This window comes from Desmodus rotundus, chromosome 12 (assembly GCF_022682495.2).
Source record: "Desmodus rotundus isolate HL8 chromosome 12, HLdesRot8A.1, whole genome shotgun sequence".
NCBI lineage: Eukaryota > Metazoa > Chordata > Mammalia > Chiroptera > Phyllostomidae > Desmodus > Desmodus rotundus.
Genome location: NC_071398.1, coordinates 79,936,733 through 79,956,107, shown reverse-complemented (window position 1 = coordinate 79,956,107; position 19,375 = coordinate 79,936,733). Strand labels below are relative to the sequence as shown.

At 42.8% G+C, this 19,375-nt stretch overlaps 2 protein-coding genes and 1 pseudogene across 4 annotated transcripts; 1 reads left to right on the top strand and 2 right to left on the bottom strand.

Annotated features, from left to right (window-relative positions):
• Positions 1-5,534: 5,534 nt before the first annotated feature.
• On the bottom strand, positions 5,535-9,276 carry CFAP141 (cilia and flagella associated protein 141). Its single transcript, XM_024573463.4, has 4 exons — positions 9,026-9,276; positions 8,694-8,734; positions 6,937-7,066; positions 5,535-6,378 (listed from the first exon to the last, which is right to left on the bottom strand). Exons 1-4 carry the CDS (start codon positions 9,056-9,058, stop codon positions 6,277-6,279), a joined length of 306 nt encoding a protein of 101 aa, XP_024429231.1. The 5' UTR covers positions 9,059-9,276; the 3' UTR covers positions 5,535-6,276.
• Positions 9,277-9,422: 146 nt separating this feature from the next.
• On the bottom strand, positions 9,423-19,291 carry C12H1orf43 (chromosome 12 C1orf43 homolog). 3 transcript variants are annotated; one of them, XM_024573452.3, is made up of 7 exons: positions 19,112-19,289; positions 18,500-18,601; positions 13,914-14,031; positions 13,649-13,702; positions 12,098-12,264; positions 11,953-12,011; positions 9,423-10,059 (listed from the first exon to the last, which is right to left on the bottom strand). In XM_024573452.3, the coding sequence occupies exons 2-7, from the start codon at positions 18,560-18,562 to the stop codon at positions 9,864-9,866; spliced, it is 657 nt and encodes a 218-aa protein (XP_024429220.1). In that variant the 5' UTR covers positions 18,563-18,601; positions 19,112-19,289; the 3' UTR covers positions 9,423-9,863. The 3 variants fall into 3 exon arrangements, with proteins under 3 accessions (XP_024429220.1, XP_024429204.1, XP_024429211.1); XM_024573436.3 differs by having other exon boundaries at positions 19,010-19,287; XM_024573443.3 differs by lacking the exon at positions 18,500-18,601 and having other exon boundaries at positions 19,010-19,291.
• On the top strand, positions 15,385-15,481 carry LOC112318441 (U6 spliceosomal RNA; annotated as a pseudogene).
• Positions 19,292-19,375: the final 84 nt, after the last annotated feature.

Here is a 19,375-nt window from a genome sequence, read left to right as displayed (position 1 = left end):
TTTCCTCTTACCCTCACCTGGACTGTTGGATCTGATCAAACTCCATTGGTTGGGTTTTACCTTTTGATTCCTGGTATTCAGGAAGCTTGAGCAATAGTGAAAGGGGAGATCACTCATGATCCTTGACAATTTCCCCAGATCCCCCAGATCAAATTACTGTGTTATTTTGAGAGTCTTTAATTGGCAGGGAGACATGTTCCTCCCCCTTAAGAGCCACAGGGGAGGAGTAACAGGGCAGGGTGGAGATCTGGAAGGCCATCATCCCAGAGCTTCAGGTGGGGTGGCAGAGAGAATCAGGGCAGGGTCAGAGTAATCCAGATAGGATCATGTCCTCTTTCCCCATAGTGATCTTTAAATAGAATGGTGATACTCACACAGACCAAGATCTGTATCACTCCCTACTCTTCTCACCCTCTGCTCCCTTCATATCCTCCACCCCAACCCCGCACACACTCATCATCCTAATCATCATTACCAGTTCTGTTCTCCCCAGCTCAGTTCCAGGCCATGCTCATTCTTCCACTTGGAGCCTTGTTATTGACAGGTGGCAGTTGATTGCAGCATACTGGCACCATGCAATCTGAGAATATGCCAGGGGAGAGGGAGACACTCTTCAAGGTGACCAGAGCTATGAGGGAAGAATGTAAGTGCTCTAATTTGTCATTATGTCACGGATAGATGGGTAGTGTTAACACTAAGCCACAGCAATGGGGGAAACTGAGACAGAAGGCAAAACTGGAGTCCACTCTTCAGAGCTTCCAGTCAATAGAGGTAGTTGGCAGATAGGCCACCATCGTCTGACTCTTGAAGGAAAGAGAAACCAAAGACTCCTATTGTGGGACTAAGGAGCAAGATAGTCCCAGGTTCAGGAAGTGGTGGGTAACAAAGAGGTGGGGGGTTAGACACTGAATAAAGAGGAGGAAAACACAAGTACAGGGGAAGATCAGAGATATATCACTTTTGGTACAAGGGAAAGATATAGGAAGATTTTTCTTCTTAAAGATTTTATTTAATTTTAGAGAGAGGGGAAGGGAGGAAGAAAGAGAGGGAGAGAATCATCAATGTGTGGTTGCCTCTCACACCCCCTGCCTACTGGGGACCTGGCCTGCAACCCAGGCATGTGCCCTGACTGGGAATCAAACTGGCGACCCTTTGGCTCACTGGCCGGCACTCAGTCCACTAAGCCACACCAGCCAGGGCAAGATATAGGAAGATTTGATACTCAGATAAATGCCAGCTCTCTCCTGCTATCACACCAGCCCTCCAGCTTAAGACTGAAATCCATGTAGGCTGTTCCCAAAGGAGTCCTGGAGAGAAGAGGTTTGGTAAAAAAGATAGAAGCCCCAGAGGTAGAAGAGAGTATGATGCCAAATTGCCCACTGCTGTAAGAATATGTTTGACATTTAGTTGGTTCCTGTCAAACAACCCAATATCAAACATATCACACAGAAACAGGCAGGAGAGCTTTAGTGGTCATCTGCCTCTTCCCCACTGCAAAGGAAGGACAGAGAAGAGACCCCAGGAACCAAGCATGGCTAAATGAGGGCCATCTCCTTGGGGAAGGGCACTGACTCCCCTTTGCCTCCCAAGACAGCCCGTTCTTACTCATCTGACCTTCATGCCATCCCTGTCTCAGCTCCTGTCTTACCAGTGCCTGGCCTTTGCTAGATCACGTTGGCCTAAACCAGGAAGGAGATTTGGCAGGGCTCCACATCCGGGCACTTATCCTTCCCAAAAGCTCCCACTCAGAGTTTCTCCCCTTGATGTCACGGCCCCAGCACACAGAGGATCAGGAGTGTCAGCAGCTCCTTGTCAGCCTTGCCACCTGCTCTCTTTAACTCCCTTCCAGCTGTCCTGGGGCTTTTTGGGGGTGGGGCAATTGGGGGCTTGCACATCCCACTTTATCCTTCCAGCAGAACTCCTAACCTTTCCAAATCACTTCCACAAGATAGCTGAGGACCTTCCAGTGGACATCGTCCTGGAACCTTTCTGCTCTTCAGTACTACAAACGAGTAGCTGTAAAAGTGAGAAACTTCTAGAATGCTTGGCTGTTTCTTCCCATCATTTCGTCCCTTCTCACCTTCTCCCCATGTCCTCCAGGCATCCTCCTTAAAGTCACCCTTGGATGTCCAGAAGAGAAGAGTGACCTGTCTTACTGGCAGGCTCCAGCCTGGGCTCCAAAGAAGATTTACGGTCTCCTCTGCCTGGCTAATTGAAACTAAGACTTTGGAAGAGCAAAGGTAAGGAAGGAAACCCCCTCTGTCAGGAAGCAACCTGCAATCCTTAGGACTCTCCTCTTCTGAGGCTTTTTACAACTCCTGGGTTGGGTTCTCTAAGGGTCTTCCAGCCTATTTACTTTCTGGGAGATCTTTCTTCTGAAGAGAATCAGGTCTGTTGAATGTCATGTGGCACGCAGATGCTTCTTTCTACTGTGGCAGGGAGGAGCCCAAGTTATAGCTGCGCTGGGGGACTTGGGTGGAGTCTGGGTGTGGGAGGAGGATGCTCTGCTTTAGCCCCCAGGCCTGTTCCATGAGTCCTTGTTCCCATTAGTCTGAACACCCTCCTCCCTCCACACACACACACACACACACACACACACACACACACACACACCCCAATTCCAAGGTGCCCTTGATGTAGATCAATAGCTTGTCCCAAGCCCCAGTCAATTCCTGTTGTGTGGCTGTTGCCTTCCAGGCGAAGACTAACAAATGGAGATATAAGCCCCAAGGTAGGCACCCATGGTGTTGTCTAATGTCCTGGCTCCTTTATGGCTCTCAGTGGGGGGTTGTAATTGTTACTTTCCTGATCTTCCTTTTTACCCTTACTCCTTAAGTTGTAGTTCTCTTCTCTGGGAACCTTTAACCATCCTGGAGAGCCAGAGGCTGAAGGGAGAGGTTGGGAAAAGGACTAGCAGGAATTGAAAGGACTTCAGTGTTTGGAACACTAGGAGAACAGAAGTAGAGACAGGAATATTGATGTAGGAGAGTAACAGCTCTCTTAAAAGGAGACTCTGGATGGCATAACTAGGCAGAAACAGCAGATGGCCTCTGATGAAAGCTTCCTAGCTCTCCTGGGAGTTACCATCTATGCAGCTATTTCAAACAAGACCAGGCCATTCTGAACGAGAGGAGCTGGGTAAGGCACCAATCACAGAGGGAACAGCGAGTGGATGGGTATGATGGGGTGAACTACTCAGCTGATGTGATGAGAACAGACAGAGCAGAGAGGATCAGAGGCCATGGGCTCTGTAGGGGGCCAGCCTGCCAATACTAGAGCCAGCCTGGCACTGACAAGCCCTGGGGAGAGAGGCCAAGGTCAAGGCAGAGAGGGTGGGGTATTCTGTGGGTCCAAATGAACACAGGAAATAGAAATAAAAAGGGGTCGGTGAGGAAGTATGGTGGGAGATGAGGGGTAGCCATTAATGGAGAAGAAATAAAAAGGAAAACTCACCATGGGGTAGGATGAGGTTTAAAAAAGTAATTTCCCTCTTACCTTCTAAGTCTAGCTGAGCTGATAAATTGACAGAGACAGGTTAACAGGAAAAAATGTCCAAAGTTTATTATACAAATGCACATGCTGGGGAGTGCCATAAGAATGAGACAAGAAACACACTGGGCAGTTGGGGCTTATATGCCATTCTGGACAAAGGAGAAAAGGGAGCAGGGGTCTGGGATTTCATGTGGGAAAAACGGGCAATTTACAGGTGGATGAGAAGAGTGGAACACACTGGGATATTGATTTTACACAGGGGAATCTAGGCAACAGGCCTCTGGATCCTTCCTATCTAATGCTAAGGAACATATGCTAAGATTTCCTTCTGAGAGCAGCTTTTCCATCCGAATCTCTTAGGCAGGAAAGGAGGAGGGTCAAAGGTTCTTTCTGAGTATTTTGTTTCATAATGATCAGCATACAGTCAAAATCCCAAGACACATTTTGAGTGGCAAAACTTTGGTCCCCTTCAACAAGAAAATGTCATTTTGGGTTACCATTTATTGGACAGTATGCACCACCCCTCTGCTAAATACTTTATTTAATCTCCACAAGCAACCCGAAAAGGTAGGCATTACTTCTGTGACCCAGAAAGTTAAAGCAATTTGCTTAAGGCCACACAGGCAATAAGTGACAGAGCCAAGATTCAAACCCAGATGTGTTATGTTAAAGCCTCTTCTAACGCCAGGCCATGTTGCAGGTGTGTACGAGACAGAGGGCAGCTGGGAGAGATTTGAGAGATGATGAAAAGTGAAGGCAAGATGGACCTGCCAGGAATCAAGGGCAGGGGGACAGGCAGAAGAAACTGGAGACTTGTCTCAGGTTTGTGCTTTGAATCCAGGCCCCACGCATGTGGTTCCATCCCCTATAAAACAACTCATACCTGTCATTACTTGTTCAACGCCTGCCTTCGCACCAGCCTGTGCTTGGTGTAAGACCTCATGAGTAGTTATTGACTATAGATAAGAGGGCTTGGGAAACAGGGCTGATGGGGGCTAGAGGATGAATGAATGGATATATAGGACAGAGATGGGGGCAGGCATAGAATGGAGAATTTCATTTGAGCTGCGTAAAGGGACTAACATGGGAACTGTGGTATGCCTGGGTCACAGGGAATCTCCTGAGAGGGAAAAGGGAGCATACTTACTGTGTGCCAAGTACTGGGCTTGCTCTCCACATACATTATCTTATTTAATCCTCTTAATGTCCTATAAGATGGATATTGTCCCCATTTTCACAAGAGGAAATTGAGGCTCAGAGAATTAACTTACAAATGGTGACAACAATTAGGGGAAGCTAGACTTTGAATCCATACGTGACTTCCAACCCGTGTTCTTCCCCCTGTACCCTGCTGCTTCTCTGTGCTCATCAGTAGGGTGTGTAGGGAGCAGGAAGGAGCAGCTCTAAGTTGACATGAAAAATATATATTGAGGGATGGAGACAGACTTGTGGGAAAAAGGGAAGAAAAAGTGTGAGTTTTGCAGTGAAGACATAGCCACAAGTTGAGGGCAGGAAAAGATCAATGTGAAAGGACCAGTGACCAATTTGGATGTAGATGGTAAGGTGAGAGAACAGGAAAAGCCTTTGAGTGATTACATCAGAGCGATGATGTGCTGAGGCAACTGCTACTGACTGCAAAATGGGGGTCTTTCCATAGATATAAGGAACAAGCTAATGGTTCCCAAAGGGGAGGGGTGGGAAATGGGAGTTTTATTTTATTTAGTGGTGGGGGGAGTGGGGATGTTTCTCTGGTTTGGGATGTCAGTTGAATGTAAAGTGTCTCTTTACATACATTTGTATGTAAAATAAGGTACTTTGTGGCATACACACACACACACATACATGCAGTACTTTTCAGTATTTTTCAAATTTTGCATGTCTTTAGATTTAATGCTCTTTCCAGTCCCTATAAATTCCACAACCACTTATTTCCTTACATCTGTTATATTACCTGCCTGATTCCTGAAGGCATTTGAGATTGGAACCCTGTCATTTTGCAGAGGTGTGAATTCAGGCTCAGAGGAAACAGAGTTATCCCAAGATCCCACAATAACTGCCTGGCTCAAAACCTAAAACCCAGGCCTTCTGACACTCAAGCACCACAGTGCCTGTAAGTTGATAGCTACATTCGGAGTTATTTGTCCAAGTGTACAGAAAAAAATCAGTTTAGTTGAGATCTGAGAGGTGGTGACCAAATTCAGGTTAGATATTTAAGACTATGGCAACAGTGAATGAGAACTCTTGAAATACATCAAGATTTAGGGCTGCTAGAATGAGTCAAGTGGTCTAAGTATGAACCTTACAGGCGCGTCCGGCCTTCTGGCATCTCAGCCCCACCGGAGTAAGAGTTGTCTTGGGCCACACGTTAAATACACTGCAACATGTAATCACAGAAAGATCTCCTAATGTTTTAAGTAAATTTACGATTTTGTGTTGGGCTGCATTCATAGCTATGGTGGGCCGTGGGTTGGATACTTCTGCAAGCGTTTAAGAGCTAACTTTATTTGTTAAATCAAATCAGGATTCTCTCCCATTGTCCATCTCTCCACCTCCCCGCCTCACACTTACATCAACACTGCATATCTCATTCTGACCACAAGGTGTCACTCTTGTTTTTACCAGTTTTATAGATTGTTTTCCAAATATCACCAGGGTTTGAGAGGTGTGAGTGGGCATGTGACTAGCTCCAGGTGTGTTTTAGAAAGGAAGTTCCAGGTGGTAAGGGCTCAAGAAGGGTAGGTTACTCCGCATGATGAAAATGGAAGGTCAGTGTTTCGGATGGCATCAGAGTCTCTCCACATAAAAAGCTTTTCCCATCTGATTTAGTTCCTGCTGGTACTGCTGATGCTCCTTTTCAAACAGTTGGTGCAGAGCAGCCTGCCGGACCTGGCGGGGAGGGCAGAAAAGAGTGTGATATTTGCCCTCTATTTCCTCCCCTTCCCCCTTTCTCATTCTCTTTCCCAGGTTGTTTTCCCATCATTCTATCATGTTCTCTTGGATCTGCACTTAGCTGTGACATAAAGAAAGGCAGCTAAGAGGCAAAACCATTGGAGGGGAAGCCAATTTTTCTCCAGGGGCAAAGCCCCATGCTCAGCAAACATTTGCTGAGAACATACCATTAACCAGGAACTCTGCCAAGCACTTGGGATGCAAAGATGGTGATATGACAGCAATTGAAGACCCCAGAATCTCACCAAGATGAGGGCTAGACTGAACTTTGGAACTTTATAATGTTCCATCCTCAGTTGAATGCAAAGAGTCTCTTAACAAAAGAGAATTTAGGCATTTAGAATTAAAGAGTTAATGCTCTGGTGTAAAAGTGAAAACCTTAGTGGAAAATACAATGGGTAAGTAATGGCAGAGACTAAGGGCTTGGGAATCCCAATGGGCATAGGCACAGAACAATAGTGGATGAGACTTAAGGTCACCCTTGCTAGAACTCACCATCAGAAGTTGCTTGTTTGCCAGTGCCAGCTCCTGTACCATGATATCCCTCATCCTTAGGGTGGCATAAGGGTTTCTTCTCTGGCTCAATGTCATCTGCCACAGACAGTGAGTATGTGAATTTCGCCACCTGCCTCAGGTATAGCAGTACGGGTTAAATTGATTAGTTAGGAGTGGAGACAAAAACCCTGTCACCAGAAAGAGTCAGAAGTAAGAGTCAGAAGACTGCAAACTCCTTGAAAAGGTAACTAGAACTGGCTTAAAACCTAGTATCAGGTACGTTATGTCCTTTAATCATCATCATAACCATGTGTCACAGATACTAATTTTTGCTTTATACGGACAAGGAAACTAAAGTTCAGGTGAATTGCCTAGGGTCATTTAATGGCAGACCTGGGTATCAAATCCAATCTAAGGATTAATTCCTCCCATCATATAGTTGATTCTCAACCCTGGCTAGACACATTTTGGAATGATTTGTTGAGGTTTTTAATACATAAAAGGAATATACATATATATCATACAGTGTGTATCCTCTGCTCAGATAACCCCGTGGAGTTTTTTAAAATCAAGTATTTTTTACAGAGTAGAAGGAAATTAAATCCATACAGAAATAAAATAAAAAGTGAAAGCTTCATTCTTCTGCTCTAGTCCTTCTCAGTTACCAGCTTCATGTGTGTGTATCTCTAGGAAGTTTTTTTCATATACCAGCAAGTATCTTTTTACATAAAATTGTATTTATATAAGCAGTATTGCTTAACAAGTTGGACTTTTCATATCAGCACAGAGATTTCCTTCATTCTATTTAAAGGTGCCTAGTATTTTTGTATCATAATATTAGTTGGGTGATTTTTAGCTTTTTCACTTTTATAAACAGTGCTGTTATATGCTTGTGTATGTACATTCTAGTGCTTCTGAAGGTATATATAAGGTAAATTCCTAGGAGTTGTCAGTTCAAAGGATGTATGAAATTGAAATCGATCAATTTTACCAAACTGCCTTTGTAGAAAAGGCTACCTCAAACTCAAATCCCACTAAAATTATATGCATCCTTGTTACCTCAAATCCTTGCTATCTCTGGGTATACCTGTGAAACCTTAAAAAAGACTTATCCTATCTAATCCTGGATCATTTTAGTGAGAATCTTCTGAGTTAAGACCTAAATATGTGTATTATAAAAAGCTTCTCCAGGGCCCTGGCTAGTGTAGCTCAGTGGATTGAATGTGGGCCTGCAAACCAAAGGGTCACCGGCTCAATTCCCAGTCAAGGCACACACCGGGGTTGCAGGCCAGGTCCGCAGTTGGGGGGCATGCAAGAGCAACCACACATTGATGTTTCTCTCCGTCTCTTCCTCCCTCCCTTCCCCTCTCTCTAAAATAAATAAAATCTTAACCCCAGGTAAAGGAAATATAGAGCCTGTTTTTTTGAGTTTTCTCATTCATTCAACAAATACTGCATCCCTACCACACGATTAGTACAATGCCAGGCAACAACTACTTGCTCCAATTTTCCTTTAGAGAATGGTAGGCAAAGGGCAATAAAAACCATTGTCTATACAGCCTAACCTAGCGAGCACTGCAGGCACTAGGAAGCTGATCTCTGCTAGTGAGAACAGAGCTGCTTCTGGCACCCCCCATACCTGCTTTCCTTATTGATGAGCCCCTAGCAAGATGAAGCAGAGCTGAGAGGTGGCTCAAGGACAGGAGGGTAATAAGGTCAAGCTGAAGGGTAAGGGAAAAAATAGAAGCAGAGATTACCTGTCAACCATCTTGTTAAGTCCCAGGGACCTTTGAAAACTCTGCAAGAAAAGGCAGTTATGATGATGTCTTTATCTCCAGTACCTCACCCCTAGTGGGGGACACACAGATCTTTCTTTTGAGAAGGATCAGTTTCCTAAGGGAGGTGGGAAGAAAGCTCTGCTCTTTTCAGAATGGATCGAAGAGAATAGGTAGGGTTTGGTATGGCATAAATACTTGAATACCTAGTATGTGCCAGACAGAGTCTCCCATCCCTGTTACATCAAGGGCCTCTCTCACAAACCTTAAGGGAAATCCCCTTCAATCTGACCCCTCCTTCCAACTGTGCATACCTCTTCTACCTTTGTCACCTTTTCTGTAGACATGTCTACAAACTTGCTTGATATGGTCTTGGGAGACTGAGCAGGCTGTTTGGTTCAGTCACCAAGGTTTCAGTTGTCATAGCAACATTTCCGCTTCCAACAGTGACCCTACTAGTTGGTCACCTGGCCTGTTGCCCTGGAGATCTGAAGGGAATCCTGGTTCTCCAGGCTTCTATTAGTGACACAGGCAATCTTATGAGCAAGAACCACAGTCCCAATTTTAGGATTTCTTCTGTTGGGATCCCATGGAGTATCTGTGCGGTACCCAGTCCTACCAATTTTCTGAAGGCAAATCCTCACACTGTACCTTACTAGGCAGATGCAGAGAATGTATCATATGCCTGTTTTACTAAAAAGCAACTGTAGATGAATTAATCATATGCTTTATTAATTGTTCATTTTATTAATTTGTGAAGTCAGACCAGTGTATCAGTCTGACCATTCTTGTCCTATCACCCCAATTCTCTCACCCTGGGGATTTATAGTCTGGACAAGGGCAGATGAATTATGATCAAAACCAAGTGAGAATTTTTTAAGGAAGCTTGACGGAAACATTAAGAAAAATATCTCAATTCAACTCCAGAAAAAAGGGCTACCAACGGAAAGTAAAAGTCTTAACCGATGTTTTGAAACTGGCCATAAGAAAGGCTTGGAGAATGATCCTCTAGGGATGAGCTCTAAGATCTCTGGACACACGTGAGCTTCAGCTGATCCAGTCTGGACATGCTGAGCCGGAGGACCTGAGGGGCACTGGCAAGCACAATTCAGTCTCTCAGCCTCCATCAACAGCAAGAGTCCTTCTGCACCATCACAGAGTACTCTCCAGTGTGTTATAGTTGTCCTTAAAACTCTTCAATTCAAGAAAGTGCTTGGCACGTTTACTCTTCTGACTGGAGGGGAGGTATGTCACTTGGATGGTTGTTGGGGAAACTTCAGGAGACTGGGTTAGGTCTTTGGCTGCTGACTGATGTTGTCGCTGAGAGCTCCCACTTTGTGCTTTGACCCTGAAGAATATAGAGGACAGATCATGACAAACAGGATAAGGACTAATGGAAGGATACAATTCAAGGCTCATGCAACCCATAAATGCAGCTGTAGCCACAAATGGTCTCTTGTCCTATCTTATAAACTAGTTCCTAAAATCCCATCTGATAGCTTAGAAATACCAGAGAAACCAATTTTCCCACTGGGTTCCTGCCTCTGGCTCAACCTTTTCATCTCACTATGCTTAAAGAAAACTTTTAATTCTTCTTAAGTCACCTAATATGTGTACGCTGCTAATATACTCCCAGTCCAGAGAGAGTCACACTTGAAATTGGAATATGAAACAGTAAGAAAAAAAGTAACTACTGAGTACTACTTACATGTTAGGACATTAAACTTTGTGCTTTACCAATATTAATTTACTACCATCCCAATATCCCTTCATGGTGGTATCACCACCATTTTGCAGGTTAGGAAACTGAGGGTCCATTAAGTAACCTGCTTGATGTCACAAAGCTAGTATGTGACAGAAAGCTGGGAGTCAAACCTAAGTTTGTCAGATTTCAGAGCCTGTACTATTTTCCCTATACCCACTGAACCTTTCTAGAAGCTAGAGATCAGAGACTAAATTAAAAGAAAAATGTAGTAAAACAAACATAAAATTTGCCATCTTAGCTATTTTTAAATGTTTACAATTCACTAAACATTTCAATTCATACTGCTGTGCAACCGATCTCCAGAGTTCTTTTCAATTTGAAAAACACTACCTACTAAACAACTCCCTATTCTCCCTTCCCTCCAACCCCCGGCAACTACCATTCTCCTTTCAATCTCTATGAATTTGACTACTCTAGGCAGTTCAAGTTAAGCGGAATCACATGGTATTTGTCTTTCAAAAAAGCAATTTCGAACAGGCCTTCTGCCTGACTTCTGGACTAAATACCATTTTCCATCCTCTCTGCATGTTCATTTTCATTACCCATGTAAGTAGTTTTTGCTAGGACCGTTCATCTTTAGGAACAAGGTAGTTTATTTTTAGGGACGGAGAAAAAACAGGATAGACATACACACTATCGTTTGAGGAGATCCACATTCAACACAGCAGAAGACATGTATTCTTTCTTTTCATGGCTATTAACTTTTTATTCTAGACTGGACTTCCTTCTTTACCCTTTCATTTTAACATTTGCACAAACAATATAATGAAGCTAGTATGTATTTAAAACATTCCCAGACAAAAATTGTGATTCCTCTGCAGTGATGTCCTTTGTTTCAGAAGAGGGTTACTAATGCTTGAAGTGGTAAAAAAAAAAAAAAAAGGGAGGGGGGTGGCATTTCATTCTTATTTTTATCAGACCAGGACACACTGAAGGACAACCCTGGAAGACAAGGAATCTTTGTGTGTTGAAAAACTTTCTCTTAATACCAATTCTGATATTTTACTGAGCTGGGCCAAAAACAAGAAAAAAAAAAAAAGGTACACAAAAGTAGAAGTTTCCCTTATTAGCTTGTAGAGCAGCATCTGCTTTCCAATGTGGGTGAAAGGCAGTCCTAATAGTCTAGGACAGGGGTGTCAAACTCATTTCACTGGGGCAGCTTCGTGGTTGCCTTCAAAGGGCTGAATATAATTTTAGGACTGTATAAATGCAACCAGTCCTTAATAGTTAAGCAAGAGCTTGGTGCTGCCGCTGGGTAGAAACAAGGTGCCAGACCGATAAAACAAGGGGGAGGGCCAGATTTGGCCCGAGGGCCTTGTTTGCCACTTGTGGTCTGGGACCTAACAACTTTTACGTTATCATGGAGTTTGTTCCTATTGTTTTATGAAACCCATCACACTGTGGGAACAGTCCAGCACTACTGTATTCTCTAACCAGACCCTGTGTGTATTGTGACACGTTCCTCTGTAAACTCACACTGTGGCCAGCTCACTCAGAGCTTCCTGATAGCGCAGGTATTCTCTCTGGCCAAAGACCTGAGGGAAAACAAAGGAAGAGTGAGGCTCTCTTCGTCTGGGGATCCCTTTAGTTCCCTGAAGGAAAAAGTGGCCACACAACTTACCCCTGTCCCATAGCGGGCTGTCTCATAGCCATCCAGCAGGGTATCAATGAGGGCCTTGCGCACACCCTTGAAAGGAGTACTAGTGTTTCGAAGATCTAGCAGGTAGGAGCGAAAATTCTTGCCCAATAAGGAACGGGGATGCCGGCCTTCAGCAAGAAATGGGATCTCTGAGAAGATAAACAGCACAATGATACGCCTTCTTCTATTTGTTAGTCTTTGTATTTAATTTCCCAAACTTTGAAATGAGTCCAATGAATGAGTTGGAGGGAAATTCTAAAGAATTAAGAAGACCAGAGGTATAGAGCTGTATCTGAGTTGTTATTTGGTGGTGGCAATCCCACTAAACTATACCAATCATACACAATAGTGTCATTGTCCAATTTACCCTCCTACTTACCTACCCTACCTTTAAGATATAAACCAAAGGTGGCAAACACAAGGCCCATGGGCCAAATCCGGCCCTCTACCTTGTTTTATCTAGCCTGGCACCTTGTTTCTACCTGGTGGCAGCACCAAGCTCTCGCTTAACTGTTAAGGAGTAGTTACATTTATATAGTCCCAAAGTTACATTAGGGCCTTTGAAGGCAATCTCAAGGCTGATGCGACCCCCCGGTGAAAATGAGTTTGACACCCCTGATAAACCATGTTTTGGTTGAGACATAGTATATATGATGATGGTCATAGAATAAAAAATGTTCAAGCTCTGACTGGTGTGGCTCAGAGGATTGAGCGCCGGCCTGTGAACCAAAGGGTCACTGGTTTGATTCCAGTCAAGGCACGTGCCTGGGTTGTGCGCCAGGTCCCCAGGTGGGGGTGTGCAAGAGGCAACCACACACTGATGTTTCTCTCCCTCTCTTTCCTTGTCTAAAATAAATACATAAAATCTTTAAAAAAAGAAAGAATTTAAGAATGGGATTTGGATTTAAGAACTTCTCCAAACTATATGTCTCTAAGTTAGATGTATCTTTCACACATGGATGTTTCCCTCTCTTTTACCCTTCCTTCCCTCTGAAAATAAATTTAAATAATTTTTTTTCCTGTTATATATAAAATGATTTTATTTAGCTAATTAAAAAAATTTTTTTGCTTGCATTTCTGGATTTAAAATTTTTTTATTGTTATTCAATTACAGTTGTCTGCATTTTCTCCCCATAAATAAAAATTTTAAAATAAATAAAGTATCTAAAAGACGTTCAAGAACCATCTATCTTTGGTTTAGCAGAAAAGCTTACATTGCTTGTCTTGTGGAAAACAAGTAAATTACCACCATCCAATGCGTAAAACTAAAGGTCTAAAGAACAAATCAAACCCAGACTCTCCGGAGAAGAAATAGCTTGCCTACATCATTTTTCTTTTTTTCTTCCCCCCACCCTGAATTCTACATCATTTTTCTTATGCAAAACAGTTACCCAGTATTCTCAAAACTTAGGAAATTCCTACCAGCCAGGGGTGTGCAGAAATGACAAATTCTAACATACATAAAGTCAGTTCCTCCCTGTCTTCCCCAAATAAGCTTTCAGGATCCCGAATAGCTGGTCAAGTAGACCTTACCAGACACACGGATGGCATCCAGAGCTTTCATCCTATACAAATAGTTGTAGCAATCTGTTGAGAAAGAGAGTGGTTTCAGACATAACCCTCAAAAATGTCTCTGAACTCCAACAAGGTAATAAACTGCCTCCCCACATGTCATATACCCAATAACAGAGGAACCACAGCTGCTGGTTTTGCAAACAGCTATGTTATAACTGAGAGCAAAGAATTCTGAACTTGTGGGATTCTTCACTGAAGTATCCTCCAAGAACATGCCACATACTCTGATTTCCCTGGGTTTCCAGCTGCAGCAGTCTTGCATCATCATCTGCAAGGAGCTGAGGTTCGTACTTGATATCCTGAACCCTGGAGAGTCGAATATCAATCTCCTCTTTTAAATCCTGTTCACAGAGAAAAGAACACACAATCACTTACCCTGTACTCTGCTTTTCATCAGTCTGGAAATAGAGCACAGCGAATGAGCAACTAAGACAAGAGGAGCAGAGAAAATGTTCACTTGGCTAATGAAATTGCAAGACTCAAGAACTGAAGAATGGCCCTGGCTGATGTGTCTCAGTGGACTGAGTACTGGCCTGCAAACCAAAGGGTCGTTAGTTTGATTCCCAGTCAGGGCACATGCCTGGGTTGCGGACCAGGTCAGGTCCCCAGTGGGGTCGCACGAGAGGCAACCACACACTGATTCAGTTTCTCTCCCTCTCTTTCCTTGTCTAAAATAAATACATAAAATCTTAACAAAAAAAAAAAAATTTTAACAATGGGATTTGGATTTAAGAACTTCTCCAAACTATGTCTATTAAGTTAGATCTTTTAACTTGCCAGAATTCCTTCAACCTCTACAGCATCAACATTATTTCTGACTTTCAACTGGATTTAGAGGACTCCTGTTTGGGTATTATAAAGAATTTCCCGCCCTGGCTGGTGTAGTTCAGTGGACTGAGTGCAGACCTGGGAACCAAAGGGCCGCCAGTTTGATTCCCAGTCAAGGCACATGCCTGGGCTACAGGTCTGGTCCCCAGTGGGGGGGGCGTGTGAGAGGCAACCACACACTGACTTTTCTCTCCCTCTCTTTCTCCCCCCCTTCCCCTCTCTCTAAAAATAAATAAATAAAATCTTTAAAAAAAAAAATTTAAAAAAAAAAAAAAAAAAAAAAAGAATTTCCCAAGGTGGAAAAAAAAATCAGCAACTAGAAGTCATAATCTACTCTGAAAATCTATAAGGAGCCCTATATATGTCTTATAATAATTTGAGAACTACCATTTATCAGGTGGACCACAGAAATTCTACAGAATTTCTTCTAGAGCACATTTAATTTTTTAAGTAGGTAACTCATGTACATGGTATAAAATTTAAAAAGGTACCTGCCGTGGCCGGGCGGCTCAGTCGGTTGGAGCACTGTCCCCTACACCAAAAGGTTGCAGATCTAATTACCCATCAGGGCACATACTTGGGTTGTGGGCTCCATTCCTGATCAGGGTACATCTAGGAGGCAACTGATCAATGTTTCTGTCTCACATCAGTGTCCCCCCCCCCCCCAAAATCAATAAACGTATTCTCAGGTGAGGATTAAAAAAAAAAAGGTACTGAAAGTGCCCCCGCCACTTATCCAGAAGCAATCAGTTAAATTTCATGTTCATCTCTTACTTATGGGGGTTGCTAGAGCCCCAATAAGGTTTTTTTGATAACTTTTAATACATGTATGTATGTTTTAAATATCAAGACAAACACTTGCACATTTGCTTTGGCAGCACATGTACTAAAATGATAATACACAGATTAGCATGGCCCCTGTGCAAGGATAACATGCAAATTCATGAAGCATTCCATGTTTTAAAGAAAAGATGAGCACCTGCATCCCATACCCAGTTTACAAACTGAAACATTACCGATGAGTATGAAGCCTTGTGTGCCCATCTCTGAATGCAACCCCCCAATCTTAATTTGTCAAGTCTTAATTTTCTTCAGTTTTATAACATCATCCTAAACAAGATGTTTAACTTTGCCTAGTTTTGAACTTTATAAAATTGTAAAATACTTTTTGAATTCCTCTGCAACCTGTCTTTTAAAATTTTAAATAGCCTTTACTGAGTGTGAATTTACATGCAATACAATGCATCCATTCCAATCGAGGTACAAACATTTCCATTACCCCCATTTATTCTTCATATCCTTCTGCAGTTAATGTTCCCTGCCAGGCTGCAGTGATGTGCTTTCTATCAATATAGTTCTGCCTGTTCTAGAATTTTAGATAAATGTAATAGAACCATATGGCACGTGTTCGTTTCTGAATTTCACTCATGTTTCTGAGATTCATTCCTGTTTGTGACTTACATTCACAAATATTTTGGAGATTCATTGTGTTCATACATTTATCTTCAGTTTATTTTCATCCTTTTTAAATTTTTTTTTTTAAACCCTCACCTGAGGATATTTTTTCATTGTTTTTAGAGAGAGAGGAAGGGAGAGAAACATTGATGTGAGAGAAAAACACCTATCGACTACCTGCCATACGCACTGAACCCACAAACCTACAGTTAACAGGATGACGCTCCAACCAACTGAGACACACTGGCCACGGCTTTATTTATTTTTCAATTGATTTTAGAGAGAGAGGGAAGGAAAAAGAGAAACATTGATTTGTTGTTCCACTTATTTATGCATTCTTTGGTTGATTTTTATATGTGCCCTGACTGGGGATCAAACTCGCAACCTTGGTCTAATTAACTTTAATTAGCTATCTAGCCAAGGTTATTTTCATTCTTTATAGTATTTCAAAATACAAATATATAATTATATAGCCTTTCTCAAGTAGACCTTTGGATTAATAATTTCTTTTAAAAACATTACAAAGAATGCTAACATGAATAGTCTTATACATGTCTTCTGTACACATGAGTAAAAATTAATTTCTCTATGGTAGGAGTGGAACCGCTGGGCTGTGGATTAGGTATACGTGCAATCTTACAAGATAATGCCCAATTATTTCTCACAGCAGTTTAACTAATTTTTACTTCCACCAACAATGGATGTGAACTCAGATAAAGAGAATTGTTAAAAGCAAAAGGAACCTTGGTCTCATCTAGGCCAGGGGGCTCCTAAATACTGTATTTTGCTGGGTATAATGTGCTCCCACGTTTTTGGCCCAAAATTTCAGGAAAAAAAAATCTTTCAATTTTTTAATTCATTTAATGAATTTATTTATATTTAGAAACAAAACCAATTATTGTATTCCAGGGTATTATTTTGCTTGCAGATAATTGTCATTGCTTTCTAGTGTTACACTTTTAATGCATTAGCATAAATAAAAAAATTAAAAACATTTATATAGATTCGGAATTAGTACTACCCAGAAATAATGTGCATTCTTATTTTTCCCTCAAAAATTTGGGCAAAAAAGTGCACATTATACATGACAAAATACAGTAGTCAAAAGTTCTGATTGGTTAATAATGTATTGGAAGTCAGCCCTATATCCCTCTCATGGGAGGCAGCAGGCATTTGAACTGTGGGAATGTGGAAGAAGCACTGTTGACATTTCAGGCCATGCCACCTTCCTTGAAGTTTTCTATGAAATGTATTAGCTAAGAACATGGAGGGAAGGGTTAACAGCACTGCTAAATGAAAGAACAGTGGTCTAGGAGTTGAGGAGTTGTACACTAGTTCTAGTGCTCCCAATAACCTGTTTTTCACTTAAAAGAAATTATTGAGTACCTAGTATGTGTAGGACCTGGTTTTACAGTGGTGAACAAAACTGGTATGGTACTTGCATTCTTGAAGCTTACAGTTTAGTGAGAGAAGCATTAAATAAATAGAAAATTAAACATAAAAGAAAATCTGTGGTAAAATTCTATTTAGAAAAAAATCAGGGGACTATGAGAAAACAAAGGGGATGACCTATTTTAAATAGGTAATAAGCACTCCTCTTTGGAGGAAATAAAATTTAAGCTAAGATGCTAAGACCTAAGGAACAAACGAGCTAGTCAAGTGAAGACCAGAAATCATTCTAGGTCAGAGTAACAGCACAGGTAAAGTGGGAAATTCAACCATTGTAGCCAGGCCCCAGTGATGAAGGGAGAATCATATAAAAGCATGTTGGTAAGGCCAACAGGCACCTTTAACCTGGAAGTGGAAGACAGAAACAGCAGGATGGGGTTGGTGGTAGATTATCAAGTGCTGTGATTTAGACGTTACTTGCCTGCCTGCCTATCAAACATCTAAATGTTAGGTAGGCCATTGGGTATGTAAGTATGTAACTCAGGCAAGAGGTTGGGAATAGAGATAAAATTTCATCATAAATAACCAGGCCAAGGAAAGGAAGGCAATTACCTAAGAAGCAAATACAAAGAAACCATTTAGTAATTCACTTTTTAAAACCATTTAGTAATTCACTGCTTCATTTTCTTAGGTTTTAGTTTCTAACGTGAAAATTGGAACTAGATGGTATGTGGAGCCCTTAGAAATCTAAAATACTGCGGAGGCAACTTTTCTCATCATTCTGGGGCTAATTTTACCACCCTCACCCCATTCTAACACAAAATTTAAACAAACAGAAAACACAGGGTAGTTTAAGCTGAACCGGGAACCACCACCAAAGTTGTTCAATCCTGCAAGCTCTTCATTCTGCAGATGCAAAAACTCAAGTTCCTGGGTAAGCTACAGGCTATGCCAGAGCAGTAAACTGGTGAGCCAGGCCCCAAGCTAACCTTTATTGCTCCATCTACTAAGGTAAGCACGTGGATAACTGGACAGGGAAGCAGGGACTTAAAAGTCATTTCCAAAGGCAAAAGAAATCTCACTCTGCGCCTTAACAGATCTGGAGAACCAGGCCTATCCAGTGCCTTAAGGACCTACCTTGGGGGCATTGTGTCCCACAGGGACATGAGGTCCCCTTCGGGATTTCATTGCAAAGCGCATGATTTGTCTCTTCACAAAAATAAAGAGTAGTACAAACACCTGTCCAAAAGATGTAAGAAAAATAAAGAATCTTAAATAAAAAAGCAGTGAAAACAAGTAAAAATCATGCCCTCATTTTAGATCCCCAGATTCAGGTTCTCAGGGAGGTTTCAGGGGTATAACTTGGGGTAGCAAGGCCATTAAAGATGGGGTGTATAAAAGGAAGCCAAGAGCGCGGAGGCGTGGCGGGGGGGGGGCGCGGTCCGAGCCTTACAATTCAGAGGGAGGATTCTCGACCGGGGGTGGGGCAGTGTACTCCTGGGATAGGAGTCAAAACCCAGAAAAAGCGGAGGTGAGTGGGTAGAGAAGGAGGACAAGGAACTGCCTCAATCGAAGCAGGAGCTCTACGAAGAGGAGGTCTACGGGGTCACACCCAACAGCAGGAATGGGTTAGGGCAATCTCCTCACCAGGCTCCCGTAGGCCATCACCAGCACGACATTCACCCCCGACAGCCAGTTACTGCCGGACGCCATGGCCTCCCCACCCCGCGCAGAACTGCTCCAGTTTACCCTGCTGCCCTGCCTCGTCAGCCCGGGCTCTTCCGGGGCAAAGGCGCCTTGGTCCCCCGAAGCTCCCCGGCCATTTCCTTACGGGGAAAGACCAAAGCTGACCCGGCCAGAAAACATGGCGGATTAGGGAGTTCTGGGAAAAAAGAACGACACCTTCCCGCTTTCGCCCAACACGTGACTTAGGCACGCAATGGCAGCCGGGAGCGGAGATCGCGGTCTTGCGGAACTACGCCAGTAAGAGGAAGCGCACGCCGCGCCGTGGGT

Coding starts and splice junctions, on each gene's coding strand:
- C12H1orf43 (XM_024573436.3), bottom strand. CDS start 19,075: ATGGCGTCCGGCAGTAACTGGCTGTCGGGGGTGAATGTCGTGCTGGTG. Junction 18,602..19,009: donor TGATGGCCTACGGGAGCCTG/GTGAGGAGATTG, acceptor TCTTTTGGACAG/GTGTTTGTACTACTCTTTAT. Junction 10,060..11,952: donor CTGAGTGAGCTGGCCACAGT/GTGAGTTTACAG, acceptor TATATTCTTCAG/GGTCAAAGCACAAAGTGGGA.
- CFAP141 (XM_024573463.4), bottom strand. CDS start 9,058: ATGTCTACAGAAAAGGTGACAAAGGTAGAAGAG. Junction 7,067..8,693: donor CTTAACAAGATGGTTGACAG/GTAATCTCTGCT, acceptor TACCTGAGGCAG/GTGGCGAAATTCACATACTC. Junction 6,379..6,936: donor CAAACAAGCAACTTCTGATG/GTGAGTTCTAGC, acceptor CCTCCCCGCCAG/GTCCGGCAGGCTGCTCTGCA.